The sequence below is a fragment of the Trachemys scripta genome, chromosome 2 (assembly GCF_013100865.1).
Source record: "Trachemys scripta elegans isolate TJP31775 chromosome 2, CAS_Tse_1.0, whole genome shotgun sequence".
Lineage (NCBI taxonomy): Eukaryota > Metazoa > Chordata > Testudines > Emydidae > Trachemys > Trachemys scripta.
The window spans coordinates 39,325,859-39,348,352 of record NC_048299.1 but is presented as its reverse complement, the minus strand read 5'-3'; the positions used below and the strand labels follow the sequence as shown (position 1 = coordinate 39,348,352).

At 42.5% G+C, this 22,494-nt stretch overlaps 1 protein-coding gene across 1 annotated transcript in view; it reads right to left on the bottom strand.

The window, feature by feature from the left end:
* Nucleotides 1–22,494, bottom strand: part of CUBN (cubilin) — a 219,340-nt gene that overhangs the window by 10,360 nt on the left and 186,486 nt on the right. The window contains exons 57-59 of the mRNA XM_034760353.1: nt 17,316–17,516; nt 14,614–14,743; nt 13,136–13,353 (exon numbers count right to left, since the gene is read on the bottom strand). Of these exons, the coding sequence (XP_034616244.1) occupies nt 13,136–13,353; nt 14,614–14,743; nt 17,316–17,516 (549 nt within the window). The remainder of the gene's footprint in view (nt 1–13,135; nt 13,354–14,613; nt 14,744–17,315; nt 17,517–22,494) is intronic.

The following is a 22,494-nucleotide window of genomic DNA, read 5'->3' as shown; positions in this document are numbered from 1 at the left end:
TCAGGTATGGCAGACTGATTTAAGAAGGGCAAGTGATTGACATATACAGTATGTCTGGTTTATTCCATACATATTTCTCTGATATGCTTTAGTAATAAAGGAGTATCTATAAAAATTCCTATGAATGAACAAAATCTAGGGAAGGTATAGAATAATGATGTCATGGGTCAAGTGCTCCTAAGTCATTTAGGTACTTCTGTACATGTTACCCAATATGAATATAGTAAATAAAGACATATTTGAAACCATCTGCTTAGCCTGAGGGGATATTATCTGACTGCTTGATAAGACAGTCTGACCTTCCCAGTCTCCAAAGAAGCTGCTAGAGAAATAAGAACAGGAATGGAAACCATGGTTTTCAAAAGAGACTAGTTATTCTTGGTGCCTCAGGTTTTGAGTTCTTAGTTAGAGACACCTTAAAGGAACTTGATTTAAAGGGCGGGTGCTCAGCCCTTCCTGATGATCAGGCCTCAGTAAAGTGCCTCTCAGTGAGCATCCGTTACTAATCACTTTTGAAAACACTGTCCTTTAAAAAGCTTTTTGAAAAGGAAGCAGGGAGGTAGAGGACAGAAAAACAATAGAAGCATAGTGACTAAAAGACACTTCAATATAATTCTTACCAGCTGCTCAGTTTCTTACGTAAAGTGTGGGAAAAGCTGTAGTTCTTTCAAATGGACTTTTTAATCCATCCTCTAGAAAGAATTCTTGGACAGTAGGGGGCAGTTTGACATTGAAAATCTAGCTAATGACACCCTTCCCCCATGTAGGTGGAGTTAGTACACTCTTGCCCAGATTTTTGGATCTGGGTGCCTAACGTGAATTATGCGATCTATACGCAGGCACAGGATAAGACATGGCCTGATTTTCAGAAGTGCTGAATTTCAGGAGGACTTGCAGCTGCACAGCACCTTTGAAAATCAGGCCACTTTTAATTAGATATTTATAATCTTTGTCCTTAATCTTTGTCCTTAACTTTAGTTACCCAGATTTGAAAATTTGTCCCTATTATTTATTAAAACATGCTAAGTCAAGTGGCTTTTAGACAGAGATGATTATCCAGTAGACTGGACACACCTTTATTAACTTCTAATCCATTCCCAACCCAAGTAAAAAGTACAGAATATTTGCAGGGACATTTGCTTGCATCTGATCTATATTCTAGTTTCCTGGTGCTGGACCGGTTCACAAGGCAGTAGTTAAAATTGACCAGCTTGTTAAAATCATGCCTCTTTCTCTGATCTCTTTGGGGATTCTTGTTTGATTATCTAACTCACACACTGGAATATAGTAGGAATTGCTAATGCTTTTGCTAGAGTATCATAAAGAATGCCTGAAAATTTTGCAAGATGGGCAATAACAGTCTATCATCTCCCACAATGAATGCTTTTACAACAGTAAGATAAGCAAAATAATTTACTTTTTGTGGCTAAGCAACAAACGTACTTAGATCCAGAATCTCATTTGCATGTGTAAAATATGGCTTTCTTTCTGACAGCAGATCTCTTAACCTTGACACACTGATACATTTCCAAGCGTATAAATCTAGGCACCGCCTGAGCTAGTGTTACAAAAGGATAGTTCTGGAGTAAAATCAGCCTCCAGTCATCAGTATTGCATCAGTATCCGTGTGCTAGAGGCAAGAGTTCTGCAAGACTGCAATAATTAAACCAGTGTGACTAAGGATAAAAGTCATCCTGCTGTTCCAACTGAAGCTGGGAAAACTCCACGCAAACAGAAGTTGATTAAAAAAAAAATCCTATCCCACTGAGACACTGGAGTCTTCTTTATCACTAGTAATGAATAGGGAACATTTATAATGGGAACAGAATGAAAAAGACAAGGATTAGTTGGATCTAATCCAGCTTTGTGTAGTAAAGAATCACACATTTGGACGAGTCCTAAAGTAACTGCATTTCTAATGCAGAACTTTAGAACAAAGAGAGGGGAAATGGGACCAATTAATTATGAGTCAAAAAAGATACTTAGGAAGACTAAATCATCAGACGGGAGAGTGCTTGTGGGATGGGGTGTTGCTTTGCTACTTCCTTCTCACTGTTAGTACTTTTTCAGGATAAATATACTCTTTTGAAATAAAGTTTATTAGGGCTTGATCCTGCAAGAGGCTAAGTACTTTGGCCCTGATCTACCAAAGCACTTAAGGACATACTCAATTTTAAGCAAGTAGGTAGTCCCACAGAAGCCAATGGGATTGAGTCCTGAGTGATCATAGAAGATAGACTGACTCACACAGCACTCACAGTTGTCAGATTTGCTAACATGCTAGTCCTCAGTAATAGTTAGAGCCATCTTTTCCCACAGTTATTAGCTTCCATTTGTTTGTGCTACACTGGGAGCCAGGAACTTTGGGCCTTATGGTGGTGCACTTCATTGAGCATAGTGCTGGTAGCAAAAAGAAGTCCCATGATAGCAAAAGATGAATAATGGAAAAGCAACTAGCCATGGGTATACAGTATGAAATGCACTGACACAAAGAGGAAAACAGACCCTACACTCTTATTACAGTAAATTAATGCTGGCTAGAATAGCTGATGTGGCACTTGTGAGGGGATAAATTAAGAAAGATGTATTTTGCAGTTAATAAAACAGCTTTTTCATCACTAGTATTTATAATGCTTAGTCTGCTCAAACAGATTTGAGATAAATGGAGAAATCTGCAGAATATTATAACAACTTACATGGATACCTGAAGTGGAAACAAGCCAAGATGTCAAGTAGCCTGCATCAAGCAAAACGCAGAGCACTACTTGTTGAAAAGCTATTTATCTATGGTAGGTTTTTCTTCAGTTCAATGGAGCAGTGACAAGTTTTATATCTGCTGAGGATCTGCCCTAGGTGTCTGAATTCTCTCTCTTTTGGGCCTCCCTCTTCATCATTACAAAGTTGCTATTGATGACCAATCACATATGTCCATGAGGGATTTTTCAGCTGCCCATTCTTTTTGAGCAGCCAGTAATTTGTTCTTTAACTGTCCGCTTCTCCTTTTCTCATCTGCCCAGCATGGAGCCATTTGTGCATGCTGAACATTTGGGGGTTTGTTTTGCTTTGAGAGGAGAAATGGTATAGATCTTAAATAGCTGGCATTTCTGAGAGGTGTATGTACTATTGAGCTAAAGGACAACTATGTGTGCTTCAAACACATTTAAAGAATGTATTCTAACAGTGCAATGGACTGCTAAACTTATTCAGCTGTCTCACCAATGCAAGCTTGTGAATAGTTATTTCTTCACACATATTGCAGTAACAAGGGTATATTTATAAACAGAGTAGAAAGAGTTAATACACTGTGAATAGATATTATAAGCATGTTACAGACATGATTTGGTTGTGTTATAAGTACATCAGGAGGTGTTATAAATAAGTGGTTCTCAACCTTTCCAGGCTACTGTACTCCTTTCAGGAGGCTGACTTGTCTTTTGTATCCCTAGTTTCACCTCACTTCAAAATTACTTGCTTAAAAAAATCAGACATAAAAATACAAAAAAGTGTCACTGCACACTATTACTGAAAAATTGCTTACTTTCTCATTTTTTACCATAGAATTATAAAATAAATCAATTGGAATATAAATATTGTACTTACATTTCAGTGTGTAGTATATAGAGCAGTATAATCAAGTCATTGTCTGTATGAAATTTTAATTTGTGCTGACTTTGCTAGTGGTTTTTATGTAGCCTGTTGTAAAACTAGACAAATATCTAGATGAGTTGATGTACCCCCTAGAAGACCTCTGAGTACCCCTAGGGGCACACATACCCCTGTTATAAGCAAGATATTGACCTGCTGGACATTGCAACAATCTATAACAATTGACTGACTAATTAGTAAAACTTATATTAATGATGTTAGCTCTTTATAAATGATTTATAAGTCTACCCTTAATATAAAGTATAACTGATATTGCAATGAACCATATTGAACGTGGCATGGTGCATTTCTGTATCTATACGAAGGTGTATTTCAAAACTGTAATTGGGATAATATCTAGACCAGCAGTAACATTGAACAAATAAACACAAAAGCAATGCCTCATTTGCAAAATCAGTTAGTATTAAAAGGACATTAACAGGACTGTAACAACCAGGGGAGTCCAGATGATCTGTTTTTGGTTTTTCTATTGCACTTATCACTGTAATATCTAATTGCTCTGATCCTGCAATTGGATCTGTACAGACAGGTCCATGTGCGGAGTGTCAGTGAAGTAGATGGGACTGTATCTTGACCCCAGGTACATGCACAAGGAATCAGTGGTAGGATTGTGGCCTCAGTGATGAACAGGTGCACTAGTGGTAGCAGTAGTGGACTTCAGAATGAATCCAGCTCTATGAAGCTTTTTTTTTTTTTTTTTTTAAATTTAATAACAATGTCAGCCATGGTGGGAAATTTAGCAAATAGGTGGGTATTGGGATTACTCCACATTACTTGGATTCTTGTGCATGTGTGTGTGTGTGTAAACCTACCTTTTTCATTTTGGAAAATATATTTGGTACTGAGAGGGGACTTAACGAGGACAATATATTAGAGACCAAGCTCATTCTTACACAAGATAGAAGACTGGATCTTGCTATCTTTGAAATCAGTGGGAGTTTTGCCATTGAATTGGATAGGAACAACATCAGACCCAAAGCCACCACTGGGTTTCTAAATGCTTCTAAGTAGAGCTATGTGAAGTGTTCACACAATTAAACCCCAAACACACAAAATTTGCATGAGTTCGGGTTTTGTGACATATGCCTTGGAAGTTCTGTGACCCATTTGAGCTTGCCTGAACAAAAGTATAACATTGTATTGAAATGTTTGGCATGGTCTCAACACAGAACCTGGTGAAACTCAGTGGTTTCATCAGAGCTTCAGGTTGGGATTTGGGGTTTGTTCAAATCCAACACACAAAGTGATATTTGGTGCAAATGCTTGTGGATCAATCCCCATCCCTCAAGAAAATGTTTTGTAAGAACTTCTGTGAAGCAAAACTGCTGTGTATGTTATGGTTCAGCTTCTCAGCTCAGATCTCTACTCTCTTTCTGAGTCTCTCCCTACAGAATCACACTGTATGTCCACCTTGATATCTTGTGATAAAAGTCTAACTGAACCAAATGGATTGTGAAATCTGTGCCAAGCACTGCAGTTTTATTGGAGATATGAGAAGGTAGGCCAAATTCAGCAAGAGTTTTCACTTGCTATGGTCAAAGACATATGCTTTTGAGATTTATTTGTTCAAGAGAGAAAATATTTCCCCTTTAAAATTTTTCACTATAAATCTGAGATTTATCTTTGCTAATCTGTGCCTGACAGGATTTAACTGTCACTGCACATCAGCAGTGCCAGTGGCAAGATGTTACTAAAATAATTTTATATAAGTCAGTGCAATAAATTATGTTATTAGCGTCAGAGAAAAGAAATGATTTATACAGCGTATAAATGACACTTAATTGCACAGTCCGGTAGCTATATTTTATAGTTATTTTATAGCTATATTGAAGTGCACATATGGGGTCCAATCTTCAGAGGTGCTGAGTAATCAAAACTCCAAGTGATGTCAACAGAAGCTGGAGGTGCACAGCACCTCTGAAAATCAGAGCCAAGGTACTTACAAATTGAAGCCAGTGGGAACCTGAGAAACATACACACATCTCAAAGGTAGGATTCCCAATTTAGGTTGGACGTATTCCTGGAGACTCCGGGGCAATCCTGAAGGACTGGCAACCCAATTCAAAGGGCAGAATTTGGGTTTAAAACTGTATGTACCAAGGTTTTGTGTTGACAATAAAAAATAGGGGAGTAAAAAGGCTGGCACAAATTCTACTGGGCCAATTTTCACTATATTGTGAAAATAAATTTGCATTCAATTAAGGGAAATACCTCCATAACCATAAGCCTTTTAGCAAATACCTTGCTGGTATATTTTATTTCAAATAAGAAAAGGTAATTTAATACATACTTAACAGAGTAAACATATGGAAAACAAATGAAAAAAGACACCAAGGGGTAATACTGAGTTATGTTATGAAAGTGGGGCCACAGATTATTTTGGCAGGAAGGAAAGGTTATATAGATTATTGGATTGTTTACTAAATTACTAGGATGCATAGAGCAGGGAATTGCATTTAGATCAAAGGAGAAGATTTTGTATTCTGTGTTCCTTCTAAAGTCTTACTCCCCATTACTTCGTTTTTAAATTATTATCCATTCCTAAAAATATTTATTAGGATTAAAAAATGCTGTGTGGTCTTCAAGGAAAAACGTTGGGCAGGGTGGAAGCAGCAGTGAATATAGTGGACTCCTGACAGAGCTTGCTGGCAGAGAGTAAAGTAATCTCTGGGAACTTGGGCTGCTAAAGGTGGTGAGGAGGAAAATGCATTCTGTTGTACATCATGCTGGTCCTTTACAAGGAGGCCATCTGTACTTCTACCAGCTGCTACTGATGATTCCATAATCAATGGGAAGTCAGAGGCCTAGCCATGTCCCCAAGCCAAGTAAGACTATAACCTCTTGGGGATATAGAGAATGAACAGGAATTTTTGCTGCCCCTTCTCTTCCTCCCTTCTCCATCCAAAACAGCACTAAATTGCAGGGGAAGGAGAAGCTCCCTACATTGTCACATGCATTTCCCAGCATATCCACACAACCCTGGGCAGCACTGTGCCTTAAGAATGTTAATGCTGCTGCAAAACCCCGCTCTGAAGAGAAAGGCACACCTTCAGAAAGCTGCTAAAATTCTCCTTTTGGTCATTTAGAACATTGTATTTACTGTCAGAACTAAGACAGTCAGGGTGTGTAGAGAAGGACAGAGAACAAGACAGATAAGCTGCTGGGCAGAAATCATTATAAGCTATTAAATAGGGTTGCTTGTACACCCCATTGCATAGGGGTCCATTATTTAAAAAGGAAAATACAGTAGGGCATGAGTTCTCATGACCCCAAGAGGGATCATATTCACCCCACTCTCCCCATATTGCTAAATAGGAGGGTTGTGTCCCTGCTAGATGGAAAGGAGGTGCCAGGGGAGATCAGCATCCTGAAATGAAAAGGAGAGCCCCAGTATGGAAAAGATCAAGAACTGCTGCAATGGTGTCTTAAATAAACAACTTCCTTTCTCAACAGAGCAAGGAACGGTTTTCAGGGGTTCATTCCTTGCTACGCAAAAACTACAGTTATCACTTAGAAAAGGAAATTAAACACAAATAGTCCTCACTGTCCCAGTATGCTACATAGTAAACGTGGAAAGTCCCCTTTACAGCAGGGTTCACCTGAACAGGTCAAGTCTTCCCCTTTTGCAGGGGGTGGATACATAAGGGACCATTGGTCCAATCACAGCTACAGTGCATACAGTCCTCACTTCTCAATGTGGGAGAAACCCAAACTCTTCCTCCCAGAAGCATCTCATCTGAACCAACCCCTTAGCCTCTGATTGGTTTATCACCCCCAGCCACTGAAGAGATAAGCACTCATTCTGTGACACAGGGAAATGTCGCTATCCTCGTTTTAAGGGCCAGAAACTAAGACAGGAAGGTAAAAGAACTTAACTAAGGCAACAGAAGGAGCCAAGCTGTCCATTCCTTCCTACAGTTCTGGCATGTTGACTGTCTCTACAGGCTGGGCTCTTCCACTCAGCTCAATTCATGCTTTTAACATGACAGCATGTCCAGCCCATCACAGTACAGATGAGTGTGAACCACAACATCAAGATCTGAATCCAAATTATGAACCATCCCCAGTGTTAAGAGGCTTTGATTCTGGGTTTTAATTTGGTCCATCATAGTGAAAGGACCAATCTGTGAAATTCAGATCTACATCAAAGATAAGTGTCTGAAGCCATCCCCCCATCACCAATACCAGCTATGTTTGCATCGAGGGGGTTTGGTTTGGGACCATCTCTAGTTAGATGAGTAACATAACCACCACGGCAATCATAATGGTGGAATGCACACCAAATTAGTCATGAGCACACAGGGTTGTAATGAGTGCTTTGTATTCTCCTTATCCAAATGTGTTAGATCACAAAAATATTTTTGACCAAGATTGTAGTTTGTGATGTGGTTGCTTGACAATGTAGCATCAAACATACAGTAGCTTATTTCTAAAGAAATACATTTTAAAGAATAGATTAAGCATTGTTGTCCTGCCAAATTAATACTAATGAATGATTTTTGGTGATTTGTTTTTCACGGTAGATTGTGCCTGGTGGAAAGAATTCAACCCTTGAAGAGGGTGCAGCATCAATGATGTGAATTAATTGCTTTAACTAAATAGTGCCGTTTTTCTCAATTTTCAGGTTTTAGCTCCAATGATGCCTAGTTTTCGTATGTCCTGCAATGTTTTTGTGAGTTACACACTTACTTACTGATCCTCCCTTCATTGCCCTCCCCCTTCAGTGAGCAAATTGACCACCTTTCTATAAAATTCACAAAGGATGAACTACAGATAACCCTAGTTTTTGGCACCATCCCTAAGAGAAGCCTAATCAGCAATGAAATTTAAAGAGCTTATGTAGAAAGGAAATAAGGTAAGTTTGGTTTTCTGCAACTGAGTTTATGGTTTCTACTCACCTCCTTTCAAGACATAATCAGGGTTACCAACAACATTAAACAGAGCACAATAATTACATTATCCAGTTGTGCATCTCTAATATAGCCACAGAATAATGTACTCCTTGTAGAGTAATAGAGATTTATGTTTGCAGTTGCTCTACAGATATCACTCAGTAATTTGCAGTCATAAATTGCCCTCTGACTGCATTTGCTGTTGTAGAGATACTGTTTTTGTATTCCTACAAACCCATATGGTTTTTTTCAGACATGAAGGGGTTACTTTAAAGACTAATTTAAAATAAAAAGCTCTCTGGTGTTTGTGGCTTTACTGTCTCAATTTTTAAGCATAATTCTTTATGCTCAGATTACAAAGATGTGTTGCAAAGTTTCCTGGAGCTATGCATCAGCCCAGCCAAGCTGTAATGGTTTACAGGATTGTGACTCTTTAAAATTTTTATATATATGATTTTCTATTTCTTGGCCCCTTTCCACCAGCATGAGATTTTCAGAATCCTGTGTAAATACCCTATGATTCACTCCTTGTAGCTTGCTTCCCACAGGAAGGGGGGAAAACAAGAAAGAAATATAAAACCAAAAACCACTCTCAACATACACATTACATATTATGACAAAATCACACCTGACAGATATAAAAGAGTTGTGGAAGGCAGATATAAAAGCCCCAGAATGTTGAAGGCCTTTTTTTTCTATAAACTAAAAAGGTTACCTCAGATTAATTAGAGACACCAGAGTCCAATTAAGGACCGCCAATGACCTTTAAAAACCCGTCTTCATGTGAGAGAAGAGAAGGAGGGATAAGAAGCCAGTTACAGCAGAGAGAAAAGGCTTCTCCTGGATGGAAGGCTGTTTCTCCTCCTTATAGGAAAAACCACCAACTTAACAGCTGTTTAGTAAAGGACTGGCCACCAGAAGCCCCTGGAAAAATCATGGAGCAGATCCTCAAGGAATCAATTCTGAAGCACTTAGAGGAGAGGAAAGTGATCAGAAACAGTCAGCATGGATTCACCAAGGGAAAGTCATGCCTGACTAACCTAATTGCCTTCTATGAGGCGATAACTGACTCTGTGGATGAGGGGAAAGCAGTGGATGTGTTATTCCTTGACTTTAGCAAAGCTTTTGATACGGTCTCCCACAGTATTCTTCCCAGCAAGTTAAAGAAGTATGGGCTGGATGAATGGTGTCTATACCAGACTATAAGGTGGATAGAAAGCTGGCTAGATCGTCGGGCTCAACGGGTAGTGATCAATGGCTCCATGTCTAGTTGGCAGCCGGTTTCAAGTGGTGTGCCCCAGGGGTCGATCCTGGGGCCGGTTTTGTTCAATATCCTCATTAATGATCTGGAGGATGGCATGGACTGCACTCTCAGCAAGTTTGCAGATGACACTAAACTGGGAGGAGTAGTAGATATGCTGGAAGGTAGGGATAGGATACAGAGGGACCTAGACAAATTAGAGGATTGGGCCAAAAGAAACCTGATGAGATTCAGCAAGGACAAGTGCAGAGTCCTGCACTTAAGACGGAAGAATCCCATACACTGTTATGGACTAGGGACCGAATGGCTGGGAAACAGTTCTGCAGAAAAGGACCTAGGGGTTACAGTGGACGAGAAGCTAGATATGAGTCAACAGTGTGCCCTTGTTGCCGAGAAGGCTAACGGCGTTTTGGGCTGTATAAGTAGGGGCATTGCCAGCAGATCGAGGGACGTAATCATTCCCCTCTATTCGACATTGGTGAGGCCTCATCTGGAGTACTGTGTCCAGTTTTGGGCCCCACACTACAAGAAGGATGTGGAAAAATTGGAAAGAGTCCAGCGGAGGGCAACAAAAATTATTAGGGGGCTGGAGCACATGACTTATGAGGAGAGGCTGAGGGAACTGGGATTGTTTAGTCTCCAGAAGAGAAGAATGAGGGGGGATTTGATAGCTGCTTTCAACTACCTGAAAGGGGGTTCCAAAGAGGATGGAGCTAGACTGTTCTCAGTGGTACCAGATGACAGAACAAGGACTCATGGTCTCAAATTGCAGTGGGGGAAGTTTAGGTTGGATATTAGGAAAAACTTTTTCACTAGGAGGGTGGTGAAGCTCTGTAATGGGTTACCTAGGGAGGTGGTGGAATCTCCTTCCTTAGAGGTTTTTAAGGTCAGGCTTGACAAAGCCCTGGCTGGCGTGATTTAGTTGGGAATTGGTCTTGCTTTGAGCAGGATGTTGGACTAGATGATCTCCTGAGGTCCCTTCCAACCCTGATATTCTATGATTCTAAGCCAGTGTAATAAGGCAACACCCTGAAGAAGGGGCAGGGAAAGGTATCCTTTTTTGTGTTGAGCATTTTTATATAGTTTTTTCCTTCTGAGAACTTCTTGGCTCTACCCTGAGGTCCAACTTGTAAACATACTGAAAAATAAACCAGAGTGAAGAATAAAAACCCTACGGAGTAGGACTGATTTACTCTAGGCCCCTTCTCCCTGAGGGAGAAATTCTGAGGCCAACGATGCGAAGGAGGTGCCTTGCCACAATATATGCATATATATGCGTGTGCATACCCCCATATATATATTTCTGCATGCACACACACCCCTCCCCACATACATTACATGAAGATCTATTTCACTCCTATATAGCTCCATTCCTTTAGTTCCTGGAGCTGGGTAGGTCTCCCTCCAGAAATAACCTCAAAGATTCTTTTTTAAATTGATATAAGGCTCATCCTCCCCTGGGGAAACAATCAAGGTTTGTGCAGAACCACTGAAAGTTTGGCCATCTTTCACTGTATCTTTGAGCAGAATCTCATACAGGTAAATCTAGAGCAGTGGTTTCCAAATTATGGTTTGCGGACTGCTGGGAGTCCGCAGACTACGTCTAAGGGTCCACAAAAATTTATCATTACACAGAACAGTGGTTTTCAACCTATGGTCCACAGACCCCTGGGGGTCTGCAGACTATGACTAAGATTTCTAAAGAGGTCTGCACCTCCATTTGAAAATTTTTGGGAGTGTGCAAATGAAAAAAGGGTTAAAACCACTGATCTACAGTCAATGCCTGAAGAAACTTTAGACCACCTGCTAGTCTGAGGACTGAGACAGTCCTCAAAGGCTGACAGCTTTGGGAGTCCCTGTTGATCTCATCTTTGAAGCACAGACCCACAAGAGTAGAGACCAAGCATGCCTGGTACTTAATAGATTTTCACAGAGAGCACTATGCGAAATAACATTAGCAGACGCACATTTGATGGAATACATGAGAGAACAGTCCACAAGGCAGATTTTAAACTTTTCTGTAGCGATTACTAGACTAAAGCTAAGAACAATTAATAACAGTAATGGCCATGAGGTTCTCTGGGAATACTATGTTTGGCAAGGATATGGTGCCACTTATACTCCTTATCCCTAAATACTTAGACTGTAACAAATGAAAAACAGCTATTTGCTGTGGGGGCTCAATGGCTCAGCTAAAGGCTATGTTTATCCTACCACAAGGCCTTTCATTCTGGAGTGTCTGAGTGCATGCTTTATAAACACGGCCATTATGCCTTTTTTCATCCACAGAATGAATTAATTAGGCAACAAAATACTGGATATTATATTAAGGCAGTTTAAAGATGATAATCATTTATAACTTATCACTACCAACGATTCAGATGTTACAGAAAGATCACCTTTCAGACTAGGCAGTGAGACGGACTTTAAAATTTAAGTATCCGGTCAAGGCAAGAATCAAGAACTGCCCTTAGCACAGTCTAGGGTGCCCATAAAAACAGTACTTTGCTCACATAACCAATTTGTTCCATTATGATGACAGAACTATGTGCTGAGATGGCTGAAGGATTGGGGGTGATTAGTGAAATGATTTGTTGGGGCACCTCAAGCTTCACTGATTTATTTTATTTTAAAAAGGTATGAAGCATTGGGGGGGGGGGGGGGGGGAGGGAAGCAGTGCTGCAAGGGGAGGAGAGGAAGGGAGGATGTCTATCTTCAGGCTACCACTAGCCTCCTGCAGCAGAATTAGAGCCCAGCTGCTATGCCAGTGTCCGTCCATAAAGTCCTCCAAAAGAGGGGGATGTGGGTGCTACTATGCCTTCTGCCACCAGGCTTTGGAGCTGTGCTCCAGCTCCACTCCAGTTCCAGGCAAAAACTTGCAGCTCCACTGCTCCGGGCTCCGCTCCAAAGCCCTGTCTGCTACTCAAGGGACAACTGTGCATTTTATGAGGTAGGTAAGAATTAAATTAAGGCTATGTCTATCCTTGTGGCGGCATGCATAGCTACACGCTGCAGTGAAAGGCGGGCTATGTCCACCCTTGTCTACTTAGACTACTAGAGAGAGAAGGTGGGTGAGGAAATATCTTTTATGGGATCAACTTCTGTTGGAGAGAGAGACAAGCTTTTGAACTCCACAAGGCTCTTCTTCAGGTCACCTCATCCACACTCCCTCTCATATCCTGGGACCAACATGGCTACAACAACACTTGTACTACTGAGAGCCCCTTCTTGTCGCCAGAGGCTACAACAGCTGCTCACCAGAGGACATGGCTTGCCATCAGATAACAGGGAGTATTTGATGGGATAGTATTCTTACCTATTGTCTCTCTGAAAGATGCTTTCCAGCCTCCAGCTACTTCAAAGAAATCAGTCTTAAATACCAGGAGCAAGTCATTGCTGGAGCTCTTAAGAGTTGGAGGAGGTTCTGAGCCGCAGAATTTGCCAAGGAGTGGAGCGTAGATGTTTGAGCCATCATATACAGCCACATAATCTTTGTAACAAGAGGAGGAAGCTTCAAGGTGGAAGGCATTGAATCTGTAAGATACAAGGTAGGGGGTTACATTATCGCAGTTTTGTTTTTATTCAGATGTTGGGTGGCTTTTGGTCCTTGTGGAAATGAGGTATTAATAGTAATGGCCAGAGCCAAGCATAGGGTGGGTGAGTGAATTTGACACTAATTGGTTTTCGAGGGTATAGAATATGGGGCAGGGGACACACCTCCTCCTGGTTTGTGAATCTAGCACTGTAAAAATGTTTGGAAACAAAACATTTTGGGCTGAACAAAGCCTTTGATCCCGATGGACTTTTTCGATTCACCAAAAGATTCCAAAAAAATTCAGACATGATTCGAACCCAAACTGATTTTCTTCCAGAACTGCTATCAAATTGAAAAATCAGTTTTTCACCCAGGAATAAGCATGGGCAGGTGCCCTTCAGGAAAGAGAGTTTAAAAAAAGATTAGATATTAGTGACCCCATTTCTGTCAAGGCCAGTTATGCTCACAAGACAAGCTTGAAGTGAAACTTGATAACACAACATGCATCAACATGGATATCTTCATTATGCACTATGCAGACCTTGCATATTCTTTGAGAATCAGTATCCTCACTCATTTATGCAAACAGCCAAACCAACCATCAGCTTCTGTGGGCACTTTGGATTACATGTAATCCAGAATCAGCCCCCAAGCCAGCATGCTACTTAGCAGGGCAAATGTATTCTATTCATACTCAACCTTTTCATAATTCCTTCCTCTCTCAATGCTATAAATTAAGCTTTAATATCATTAAAACACAAGAATTATTTTGTTTCGGAAGCTTTAGACTGCAATATTTTGTGGCTGTTACATCTTTTTTAAATTATGCCATTTCTGGGAAGGGACTATTATCTGGGGTTTAAGGAAATAAGGTCACTAGTTTCCAAAAGAGGATTTTAATTTACATTATTCATAAGCTCGTAACTACTCCAAAGCAGCCAAATGGTGAAGTTTGGCTCAGCGAGTGAATATGATGATTTAGTCCCTTTGCAAGCCACAGTGGGAAGCTAAAATTACAGTGATATCTTGCTAATAATAACTAACTGACGGTTTGTAAAACAGTTTTCAACAAGTTTGTTTTTTATGGGGATAATAAGGTCTGCTTTACTGCTTTACATGGACATTTCTTAGTTCCACTTCAAGTTCTCTATTGGAAAAGAGAATATATAATGACTCTCTTTACCAGAATACTTTTTAAAAAATCAGAACCAGAGACCTTTCTGTCCCTCTTAATGAGACGCTGAACTTGGATTACATACTTGAGTGCCACGACTTTGTTGTTTCCAACTGTAATGTGGTATGAGCAGTTCATATTGTTGTGATAATCACTAAATGAATGGGCAGGGCTGCTGACTGTGCCAGAGGAACCATTGAAAAGGCCACCACAAGCTGCAATGAAAGCAAAAAGAGGAAGCAGAGATCAGTTAATATCTGAATATAAACCAGATGCCAAATGTGAGAGTATCGTGAAGGGGGATAATTTTACTATCCAGATACAGGCAAGACAAGATCCTCGCCATGCTAAGCAGAGTTGATTGTGGAAGTTTATACCACCCTGAAATGTAAAATGAACTCTTATGATTTTGGCAGTATCCTAGTGACACAGTTGTATTTATCTGCTACATTTCCCCACACTGTTACCATGCTTGTGCAATAACAGACAGGAAAAATCCTGACCCTGTCTTATAAGACATGAAGGAAGGACGGGATAAGCACCATGAACCTATATAAGCTGGTTCAGGAATGGGTCTGCACCTGCTCTGCAGTAGCTTTTGTGTTGCTACTTGGTGGCTAGAGAATTTGGGAAATGGGTGTATTCTATGTTCCTTTGAACTCCGTGGGAGTTTTACCATTAACTTAAATGGGGTCAGGATTTCACTCCATCTCCTCTTAAATAGTCCCTGCCCCTATTCATACCTTCACTATCTCCTTCCTGCTGGAGCTGAGGGATTGTTGTGGAGTAGTGAATACCACTCAGCTCTAGAAGGGTGGGGAGGGGAGGAACCATACCAGTCACTGTGGGGCTATTTCCTTTACCTCCTCTCCCCTTGGGATTCTTCAGCTGGTTAGGGGTGGGAAAGAAATCCCGAAGCAACACATTTCATCCAGTGTCTCCCCAGCTATCAGTCAGCTGGGAGGAATCTGCCCTCTCCCTTCTGCTGAGGCATTGCATTAATTCAGTACTACCTCTGACATCGGCTCCCTATTCGGCAATGGGTGGCGTCACAGATTGTGCTGTTGGGGAGGGGCTATGACTGGGTGGTTCTGTATATGCAACCAAGCTGCTTCAGAACAGGGTGAACTTAAGCATCTGCAGCAGTGGGATGAAGGTGCTCCTGTGAATTTCACACCACAGATGCTGCTAAGGTCAGGATGTGGCCTGATGTTTGTTCCCAGCGTCACTGCTTGAGGGAACAAATCCTGTGCAAAACCAGCTGAAACCCTCACTGCCTACTCATGCTCTTTATTTTATAATCTTAACATGGCCCTGGCTTCCCTACGCCCTGCCGACAAATAGCCCAAACCCACACACAGCTTCTCAAGTTCTAAAGGACTAGCCATTGCTCCAGGCAGCCACCACCTTCGCAAAGCCAAGCCCATGAAGGCTGTTGAATGCACAGCCCCTCATTCCACATTCATAGCTCAGGTAGGGGGGCTGCTGAACACTGTACACTGGAACTTTGACAAATAAGAGACAAAAGCTAAGTGAATTAAAAAGCAGCATTCATGCTAGGCAAGCAGAGGAAAGCCTTTTCATTTCTCTTTCAGCAAACAATACAACTAGAAGGAAGAGGAATGTTAATTGCTAGAATCTGCGTTGTACGGAGCAACAAGCTAATAAGGCCATAGTTATACTTCTTAAATGTCAGAAGTCACAAGTTGCATAGCCACAGCCAACTTGAGTGAGTTATGAAGGTCTTTTCATGAGTAAATGCACACTGTTATCCTTCAGTGCCATTCTGTCTAGCCGGTGGCTAGTGGGGCGATTCATTTTAAACAAAACTACTTCACTATATACATTTTGTTGTGGCTCTTGTTCAGGGGAGGAAGGTAATGAGGGAAATTTCACAGCTGTTAACAGCACGCTCTTACATGTGCTTTGCTGGTGCAAATGAAATCATTTTTCAAAAACCAGATGATAGTTCAATTTATCTTGAAAATAGAATCAGTTAGGATTTACTATATTGGTGCAGTAGGGAGAACTTCCTATATTCATTTCTCTTTCCTAATACCCACTTCCTCTTTAAAAGAAATTGAGATCTGATGTGAATCATGATATGTATTTGTGGAGTATGTACATTGAAAGGAAAAACGTGTTTAGAGCCTGATTCTCACTGACACTAAGGCCCCTTTAGGCTGTCTCTAGAAGTAGGTATAAATATAACTGAGCCCACATTAAGACTCCATTACACTGCCAATGGGGTGTAAAAGGGTCTTGGTATAATTTCAGAATCAGGCTCAGAGCGTTATTTTTTGCCATCCTCCTGCATGTAAAAACAATTTTTCTTTAGGTAAATTAACTAGTGACATCTTTGGAGTATCATTTTAAAATAAAACTTCACAGTGCAACTCAGACCGTATTGTTTTTGTGGAGCAGATGGCTTTAGAACACTCATGTGGTCTCAGATTCTGAGTTGGCCCCATTCAGAGCCCCTTATGTAGATAATCCCTGTAAAGAGGGAGAGTAGAGTGCCTGATAGATGGGATAGTCAGGTCACAGGCAGTACATGATAAAACATACTGCTCACTCCCAGGCCCTACTCCTAAAAACCCTCTTTGCAGAGAATATGGGGAGTGTGGACTTTGCCCATCTAAGGGAAACCCACAGCAGGGCAAAATGGCTCCTCTCCAGTGTTGCACTTGCTGTCCCCTGTGTGGACATGCAGAAGAGGCAGCCGACATTCACTCACTCAAATCTGACTACTTTTACCCACCAAAGCGGATTGCTGTGGCTACTCACGGATTATTCTGTACGTTGCCTGGAATCCAAGGCCTACTATATGAGAGTCAGTGTAGAAGTTGAGGAGCATAGACCCAAAGGAACTGACAGGCCTCGGGATTTCAGTACCACACATTGTGGTGACCGGGTAGGGAGTTACCCTGGTACCTCTGAAAATTTTCACTCCATCATAAGCACAAGTTCCAGTGGAGAGTGCCTGGGCTGAAAAGGATGTGAAATGCAGAAGTGTTAACAGAATACATTCAATGGAACTTATTGAGTATTACATATACATATACTTCACAGAGTACTATAATAATAATAATAAATGTACACTTTCCATCCAAGGATCTCAAAGCACTTCACATGGTGGCTTACTTCTTATAACTCCTTAACTCCCCGTGAAATAAGTATAATTTTTAACATATGAGGAAATTGAGGCACCAAGAGGATAAGCAACTTCCCAAGGAGGCACAAATCAATTGCAGCAAATTTAAACATCCCAAGTTTCCAGAGTGGGCACAATGGGATTACACAGGGTGCTGGGCAAAGGGTTGCAGATTCAGCCCTCTGTCATGCCTGCTCCTCACTAGGGGGAACAAATTAGAGGGGGGTGGAGATAACCTAGCCCTAATTGGGGAGGTGGAGACAGCTGCTACCTAATTAGTCTGGGGCTGCATAAAAGCCTCAGGGAAAGGAAGCCAGGAGAGAGCAGGAGGAAAGGGAAAAGGCAGGGAATGGAAGCAGGGTTGTAGTATTCCCCTGCCTCCTGATGGTGAAGGGTTAGTGATACATGGTGAAACAGTGATGGGAACAAGCCTGAGAATAAAGTGCACCAGTGATTACTAAACCCAGGGTCTCGGCGTGACTTTGTGAACCTGGCAGAAGCCAAAGGAGCCCTACCTCATTTTGCTACACGTGGGAGCTTGTTCAGGATCTCCTGTGCCAGCAGCAAGTGTTTGGTAGCCCGGAGATGGAGGAGACCCTGCAATGGCTGGTCAAGCAGCAGGAGGAGGTGCAGAAGACAATGCAAAGTTTTCAGCAAGCCTACCAGCTGGATAGACAGGCCTTTCTCACCTGGCAGGCAGAACAGCAGAATAGCCTGCAGGACTTCATTTAGAAGAAGGCCAGCATCCAATAGCAGTTCCTGCAGAAAGTTGTCAGTCCCATGGGAGTGGATGGCGTTTGGGCGCCAGGGCTAGGACTATGTAAAATGGGCCTGACAGATGAACCTGACACCTTCCTAGGCACATCTGAGTGAGTAGCTACTGGGGTTGGATGGGACAGGACAACCTGGGCCCTGTGACTGGCTCCCTTCTTAGCTGGCGAAGCCCAGTGGCCTACATGGGCCTAAGTGAACAGCAGGCCAGGAATTATGAAGTAGTGAAGGCAGCCATCCTGGATTGGGTGGGGCTGTCAGTGTAGAAGTACTGCCAGAAGTTCTGGGCAGTGAGGTGGACGGGGTGTTGTGGCCACAGGCATTTGCCTCAAAGTTAATGGACTAGGCCACCTGCTGGCTGAGACCAGATGCCCAGACAGTGCGGGAGATCATAGATACGCTCGTCCTAGAACAATTCTTACAGGGCCTCCCCGAGAACATAAAGGTGTGGGTGAGGAGGCACCAACTGAATATGGTTGAGGCAGCTGTAAAAATTTACAGAGGAGTACATGGAGGTGGACTTCCCCAGGAAGGAGGGATGGCCAAGCAGGGGCATGGAGACTGGGAGAAGGCCCAGAGAAACCCCTCCTGGGAAAGGCCTGAAAAACAAATGGGAGGACAACCGAGGGGTTCCCCCGTGGTCCCGACCAGAGGTCTGCTGGCAATATGGATGACCAGGATACAAGAAGGGGGACTGCCCACACATGGATTGTGGGTGGGTGGAGTTTTGTGGCTGGGCAAACGCTGGAGAGCAGGGAAAGTGGCAGAAGCCGTCCACCATTCCAGTGATGATGGGGAGGAATCCCCAGCAAGGCCTGGTGGACTCAGCCTCAGCCTGCTCTCTGATACAAAAGAAGCAGGTGAGGCTGCACTGGTGGATTCCCAGTGTGAAGATAGATATAGAATGTGCCCACAGGGATCGGAGGCAATACCCTATTGCCCAGGTGCCCCTTGAGATTCAGGGCTGGTTTAAGTGACAACAGGTCAGGGTAGTAAAGGGCCTGCCTTATCCCGTGGTAGTGGGTACAGACTAGGGCCCCTTCCCAGGAGGGAGGGAGAAAGTCCAAGATAGGGAAAGGGAGAGATTCCACGAACAAGGGGCTAGAGATCCCCCAAGCACAAAACCCCTAGACAACGCAGTGGAGCTCAGGTACAGCAAGGTCTTGAACTGTGGTCCCCCCAACAGGCCAGGTGAATAGCCTAACCACAAGGCTATCAGCTTTTTTGGGATGTGGGTCTCCCACAGGCTCCCTGCCTGTCCTGGCTCCGTGTGGCTCCCGGAAGTGGTCAGCATGGCCGACTCCTAGGCGCAGGGAACCATGACAATGGGAGCACCTGCAGGCACGGTCAGCATGCAGAGTCCTCTGGCCCCTCCACCTAGGAGCCAGACATGCTGTCGGCTTCCGGGAGCCGCCTGAGGTAAGCGCTGCCCAGCTGGAACCTGCACCCTGACCTCCCTGCCACACTCCAACCCCCTGCCCCAGGTCGGAACCCCCTCCCAAACTCCCTCCTGGAGCCCACACCCCCTCCTGCACCCCAACTCCCTGCCCAAACCCTGAGCCCCCTCCCACACTCCGAACCTCTCATCCCTGGCCCCATCCCAGAGCCTACACCTCCAGCCCGAGCCATTACCGCACCCCAAGCCCCTGCCCCACCCTGGTGAAAGTGAGTGAGGGTGGGGGAGAGCGAGCAACGAAGGGAGGGGGGGATGGAGTGAGTGGGGGTGGGGCCTCGGAGAAGGGGCGGGTCAGGGAGCAGGGCAAGGATGTTCCGTTTTGTGCGATTAGAAAGTTGGCAACCCTAGCCCTAACCACCAGCTTGTTCTGGAGTGAGTCTCTCACAACTTCTCCTGTTGGAGCTGTTTCATGTGGTATAAATAATTAAATATTTATTAGAGCAGAGGCTCAAACCTGGGTCTCCCATATCCCAAGTGAATGGGGTGGTATTAACTCAGATGGGGGAAAATGGGTTAGTAACCCAGTCACTAGCTGCTATTAAACAGTGTTAAATAAGGTTCGAGGCTTGGTATACAGAGACCTCAGCCTACTTAGTACTATGGCAAGCACACCATTAAAAATCCTTTTAACTTTTTTATTAAAGATACAGAAAAGAAGGGACAACAGTTAAAGCATCTGAAATGTAAAGTGTTAAGGCGTTAATTTTAATGACTTTTTTTCCCCTTTCCCTTTAGCTGGAAAGAGTTTTTTAGATGGGATGGGGGGAACCCTTGTTGATCGTCTCTTGAATGGTATTAGAGATGTTAATAACTGTCCTTTTGGGTAAAAGAGAAAGTACTTAAGATTTTACTTTTGCTGTTAAAGTCCGATCCCATTTTATGCCAGGTGGAGTTTGTAATTTAGTGGAAGCCAGTAGAGGTGATCTTTTCTGTGTCCCTCTCTCTTTAGCTATTGAGAGATTTTAGAAGGAAAACCCCCTTATCTGACGGTCTCTTAGATAGCATCAAAGATGGTAATAACTGTCCCTTTGGAGAAAAAGAGAAATTAGTTGAGATGGGCAAGAGCCGTTGTTGCTGCTATTGTTCAAGTCAGATCCTGTTTCATCTCAGGTGATATTTGGGATTCAACTGGAATTGGTAGGAGTGGTGATGGCGGCTGGGTCCCTCTCTCTGGTCTGGTCTGGTCAAGACATCCCTTAGGATTAGCATGAAGAAAGTCTGGAAGGCAGCCATGGTGGTGAAGCTCATGCCAGTAGTCTGTCAGTTCTTCCATATTCTCCTCCAAATTTTTTCTTTATGGACCAAGAAAGGAAGTGATGGATGGAATCGTTTATTTCCTAACATCTGATGCATTAATTTCTGGTTTTACTTTTTTTGTTTTTACCAAGCATGATTTCAACATAATTGTTGAATTGTATCAATTTGGCCTTTTTGTTTGGACTAATTTAGTCTGGTTTTCTTGCACCTGTTTATAACATTAATTACTGAAAACAGCTTGACCTATTTTTCCATCAAAATTTGTTTTTATAGGTTATTGTATCATCTTATAAATGTTTATGTATTTTTTACAACTGAGCTCACAATTAGAGTAAATTTACAAGCTCAATCATCACAACAGTGCCGTATACACTAGACAATAGAATCAGTCTCTCTGACCCATTGAGTATTAAATTCTTTATATAATGGAACAGGAGAAAATGAGCCCCACATCCCAAAAGAGCTGATAGCCTTGTGGTTAGGCTATTTACGTGGGCTGTTGGGGGGACCACAGTTCAAGACCATACTCTACTGAATTCAGAAGTGAGCACTGAACCTTGGTCTCCTATATCTGTTATGAATCATTCTCCTGTGTTTGAGGGGGGGAGGGATAGCTCAGTGGTTTGAGCATTGACCTGCTAAAGCCAGGGTTGTGAGTTCAATCCTTGAGGGGGATCTAGGGCAAAATCAGTACTTGGTCCTGCTAGTGAAGGCAGGGGGCTGGACTTGATGACCTTTCAAGATCCCTTCCAGTTCTAGGAGATAGGATATCTCCATTATTTAAAAAAAAAAAAAAAAAAAGCTGTTCTACTTTATAGAAATTAAAAACAAATGTAGAAGAAGCAGGCAGCTTGTACATGTTAACTAATTAAAAACAAACAAAACCCCAAACTGACCCCCCTATACCCCACCCAGACAGCTGGGATGCTGCAGAATAGGATAAAACAAACCGCATATAAATGCAATATCATGCTCTTAAAAACAAATGAGAATAAGGGGCAATTTTTTAAAAAAAGGAAGACTCAGGGAGAAGGCAATTCAATGGTCAATCTAGAAACACTTTGGGGAAAAGAACAGTTCTAAGGTGCTTTTTTAAAAGGGAAGGCTGAAATGAAAAAGATTCCAGGGAAAATGAGTTTCATACAATAAGTCCTGTCGCAACATAATTATGATGGACTGTGCCGATTTCAGATGCAATGGTGGAAAGAGTAAGTTGGGTGGCCTATAAGCACAGGTACAAGGCTCAGGGATCTAGTCTTGAATGTGCAGTAGCCAGAGCCAGCATCAGAAGGCACTTCATTACTGAGCATTGTTAGCAGCACTGGTTA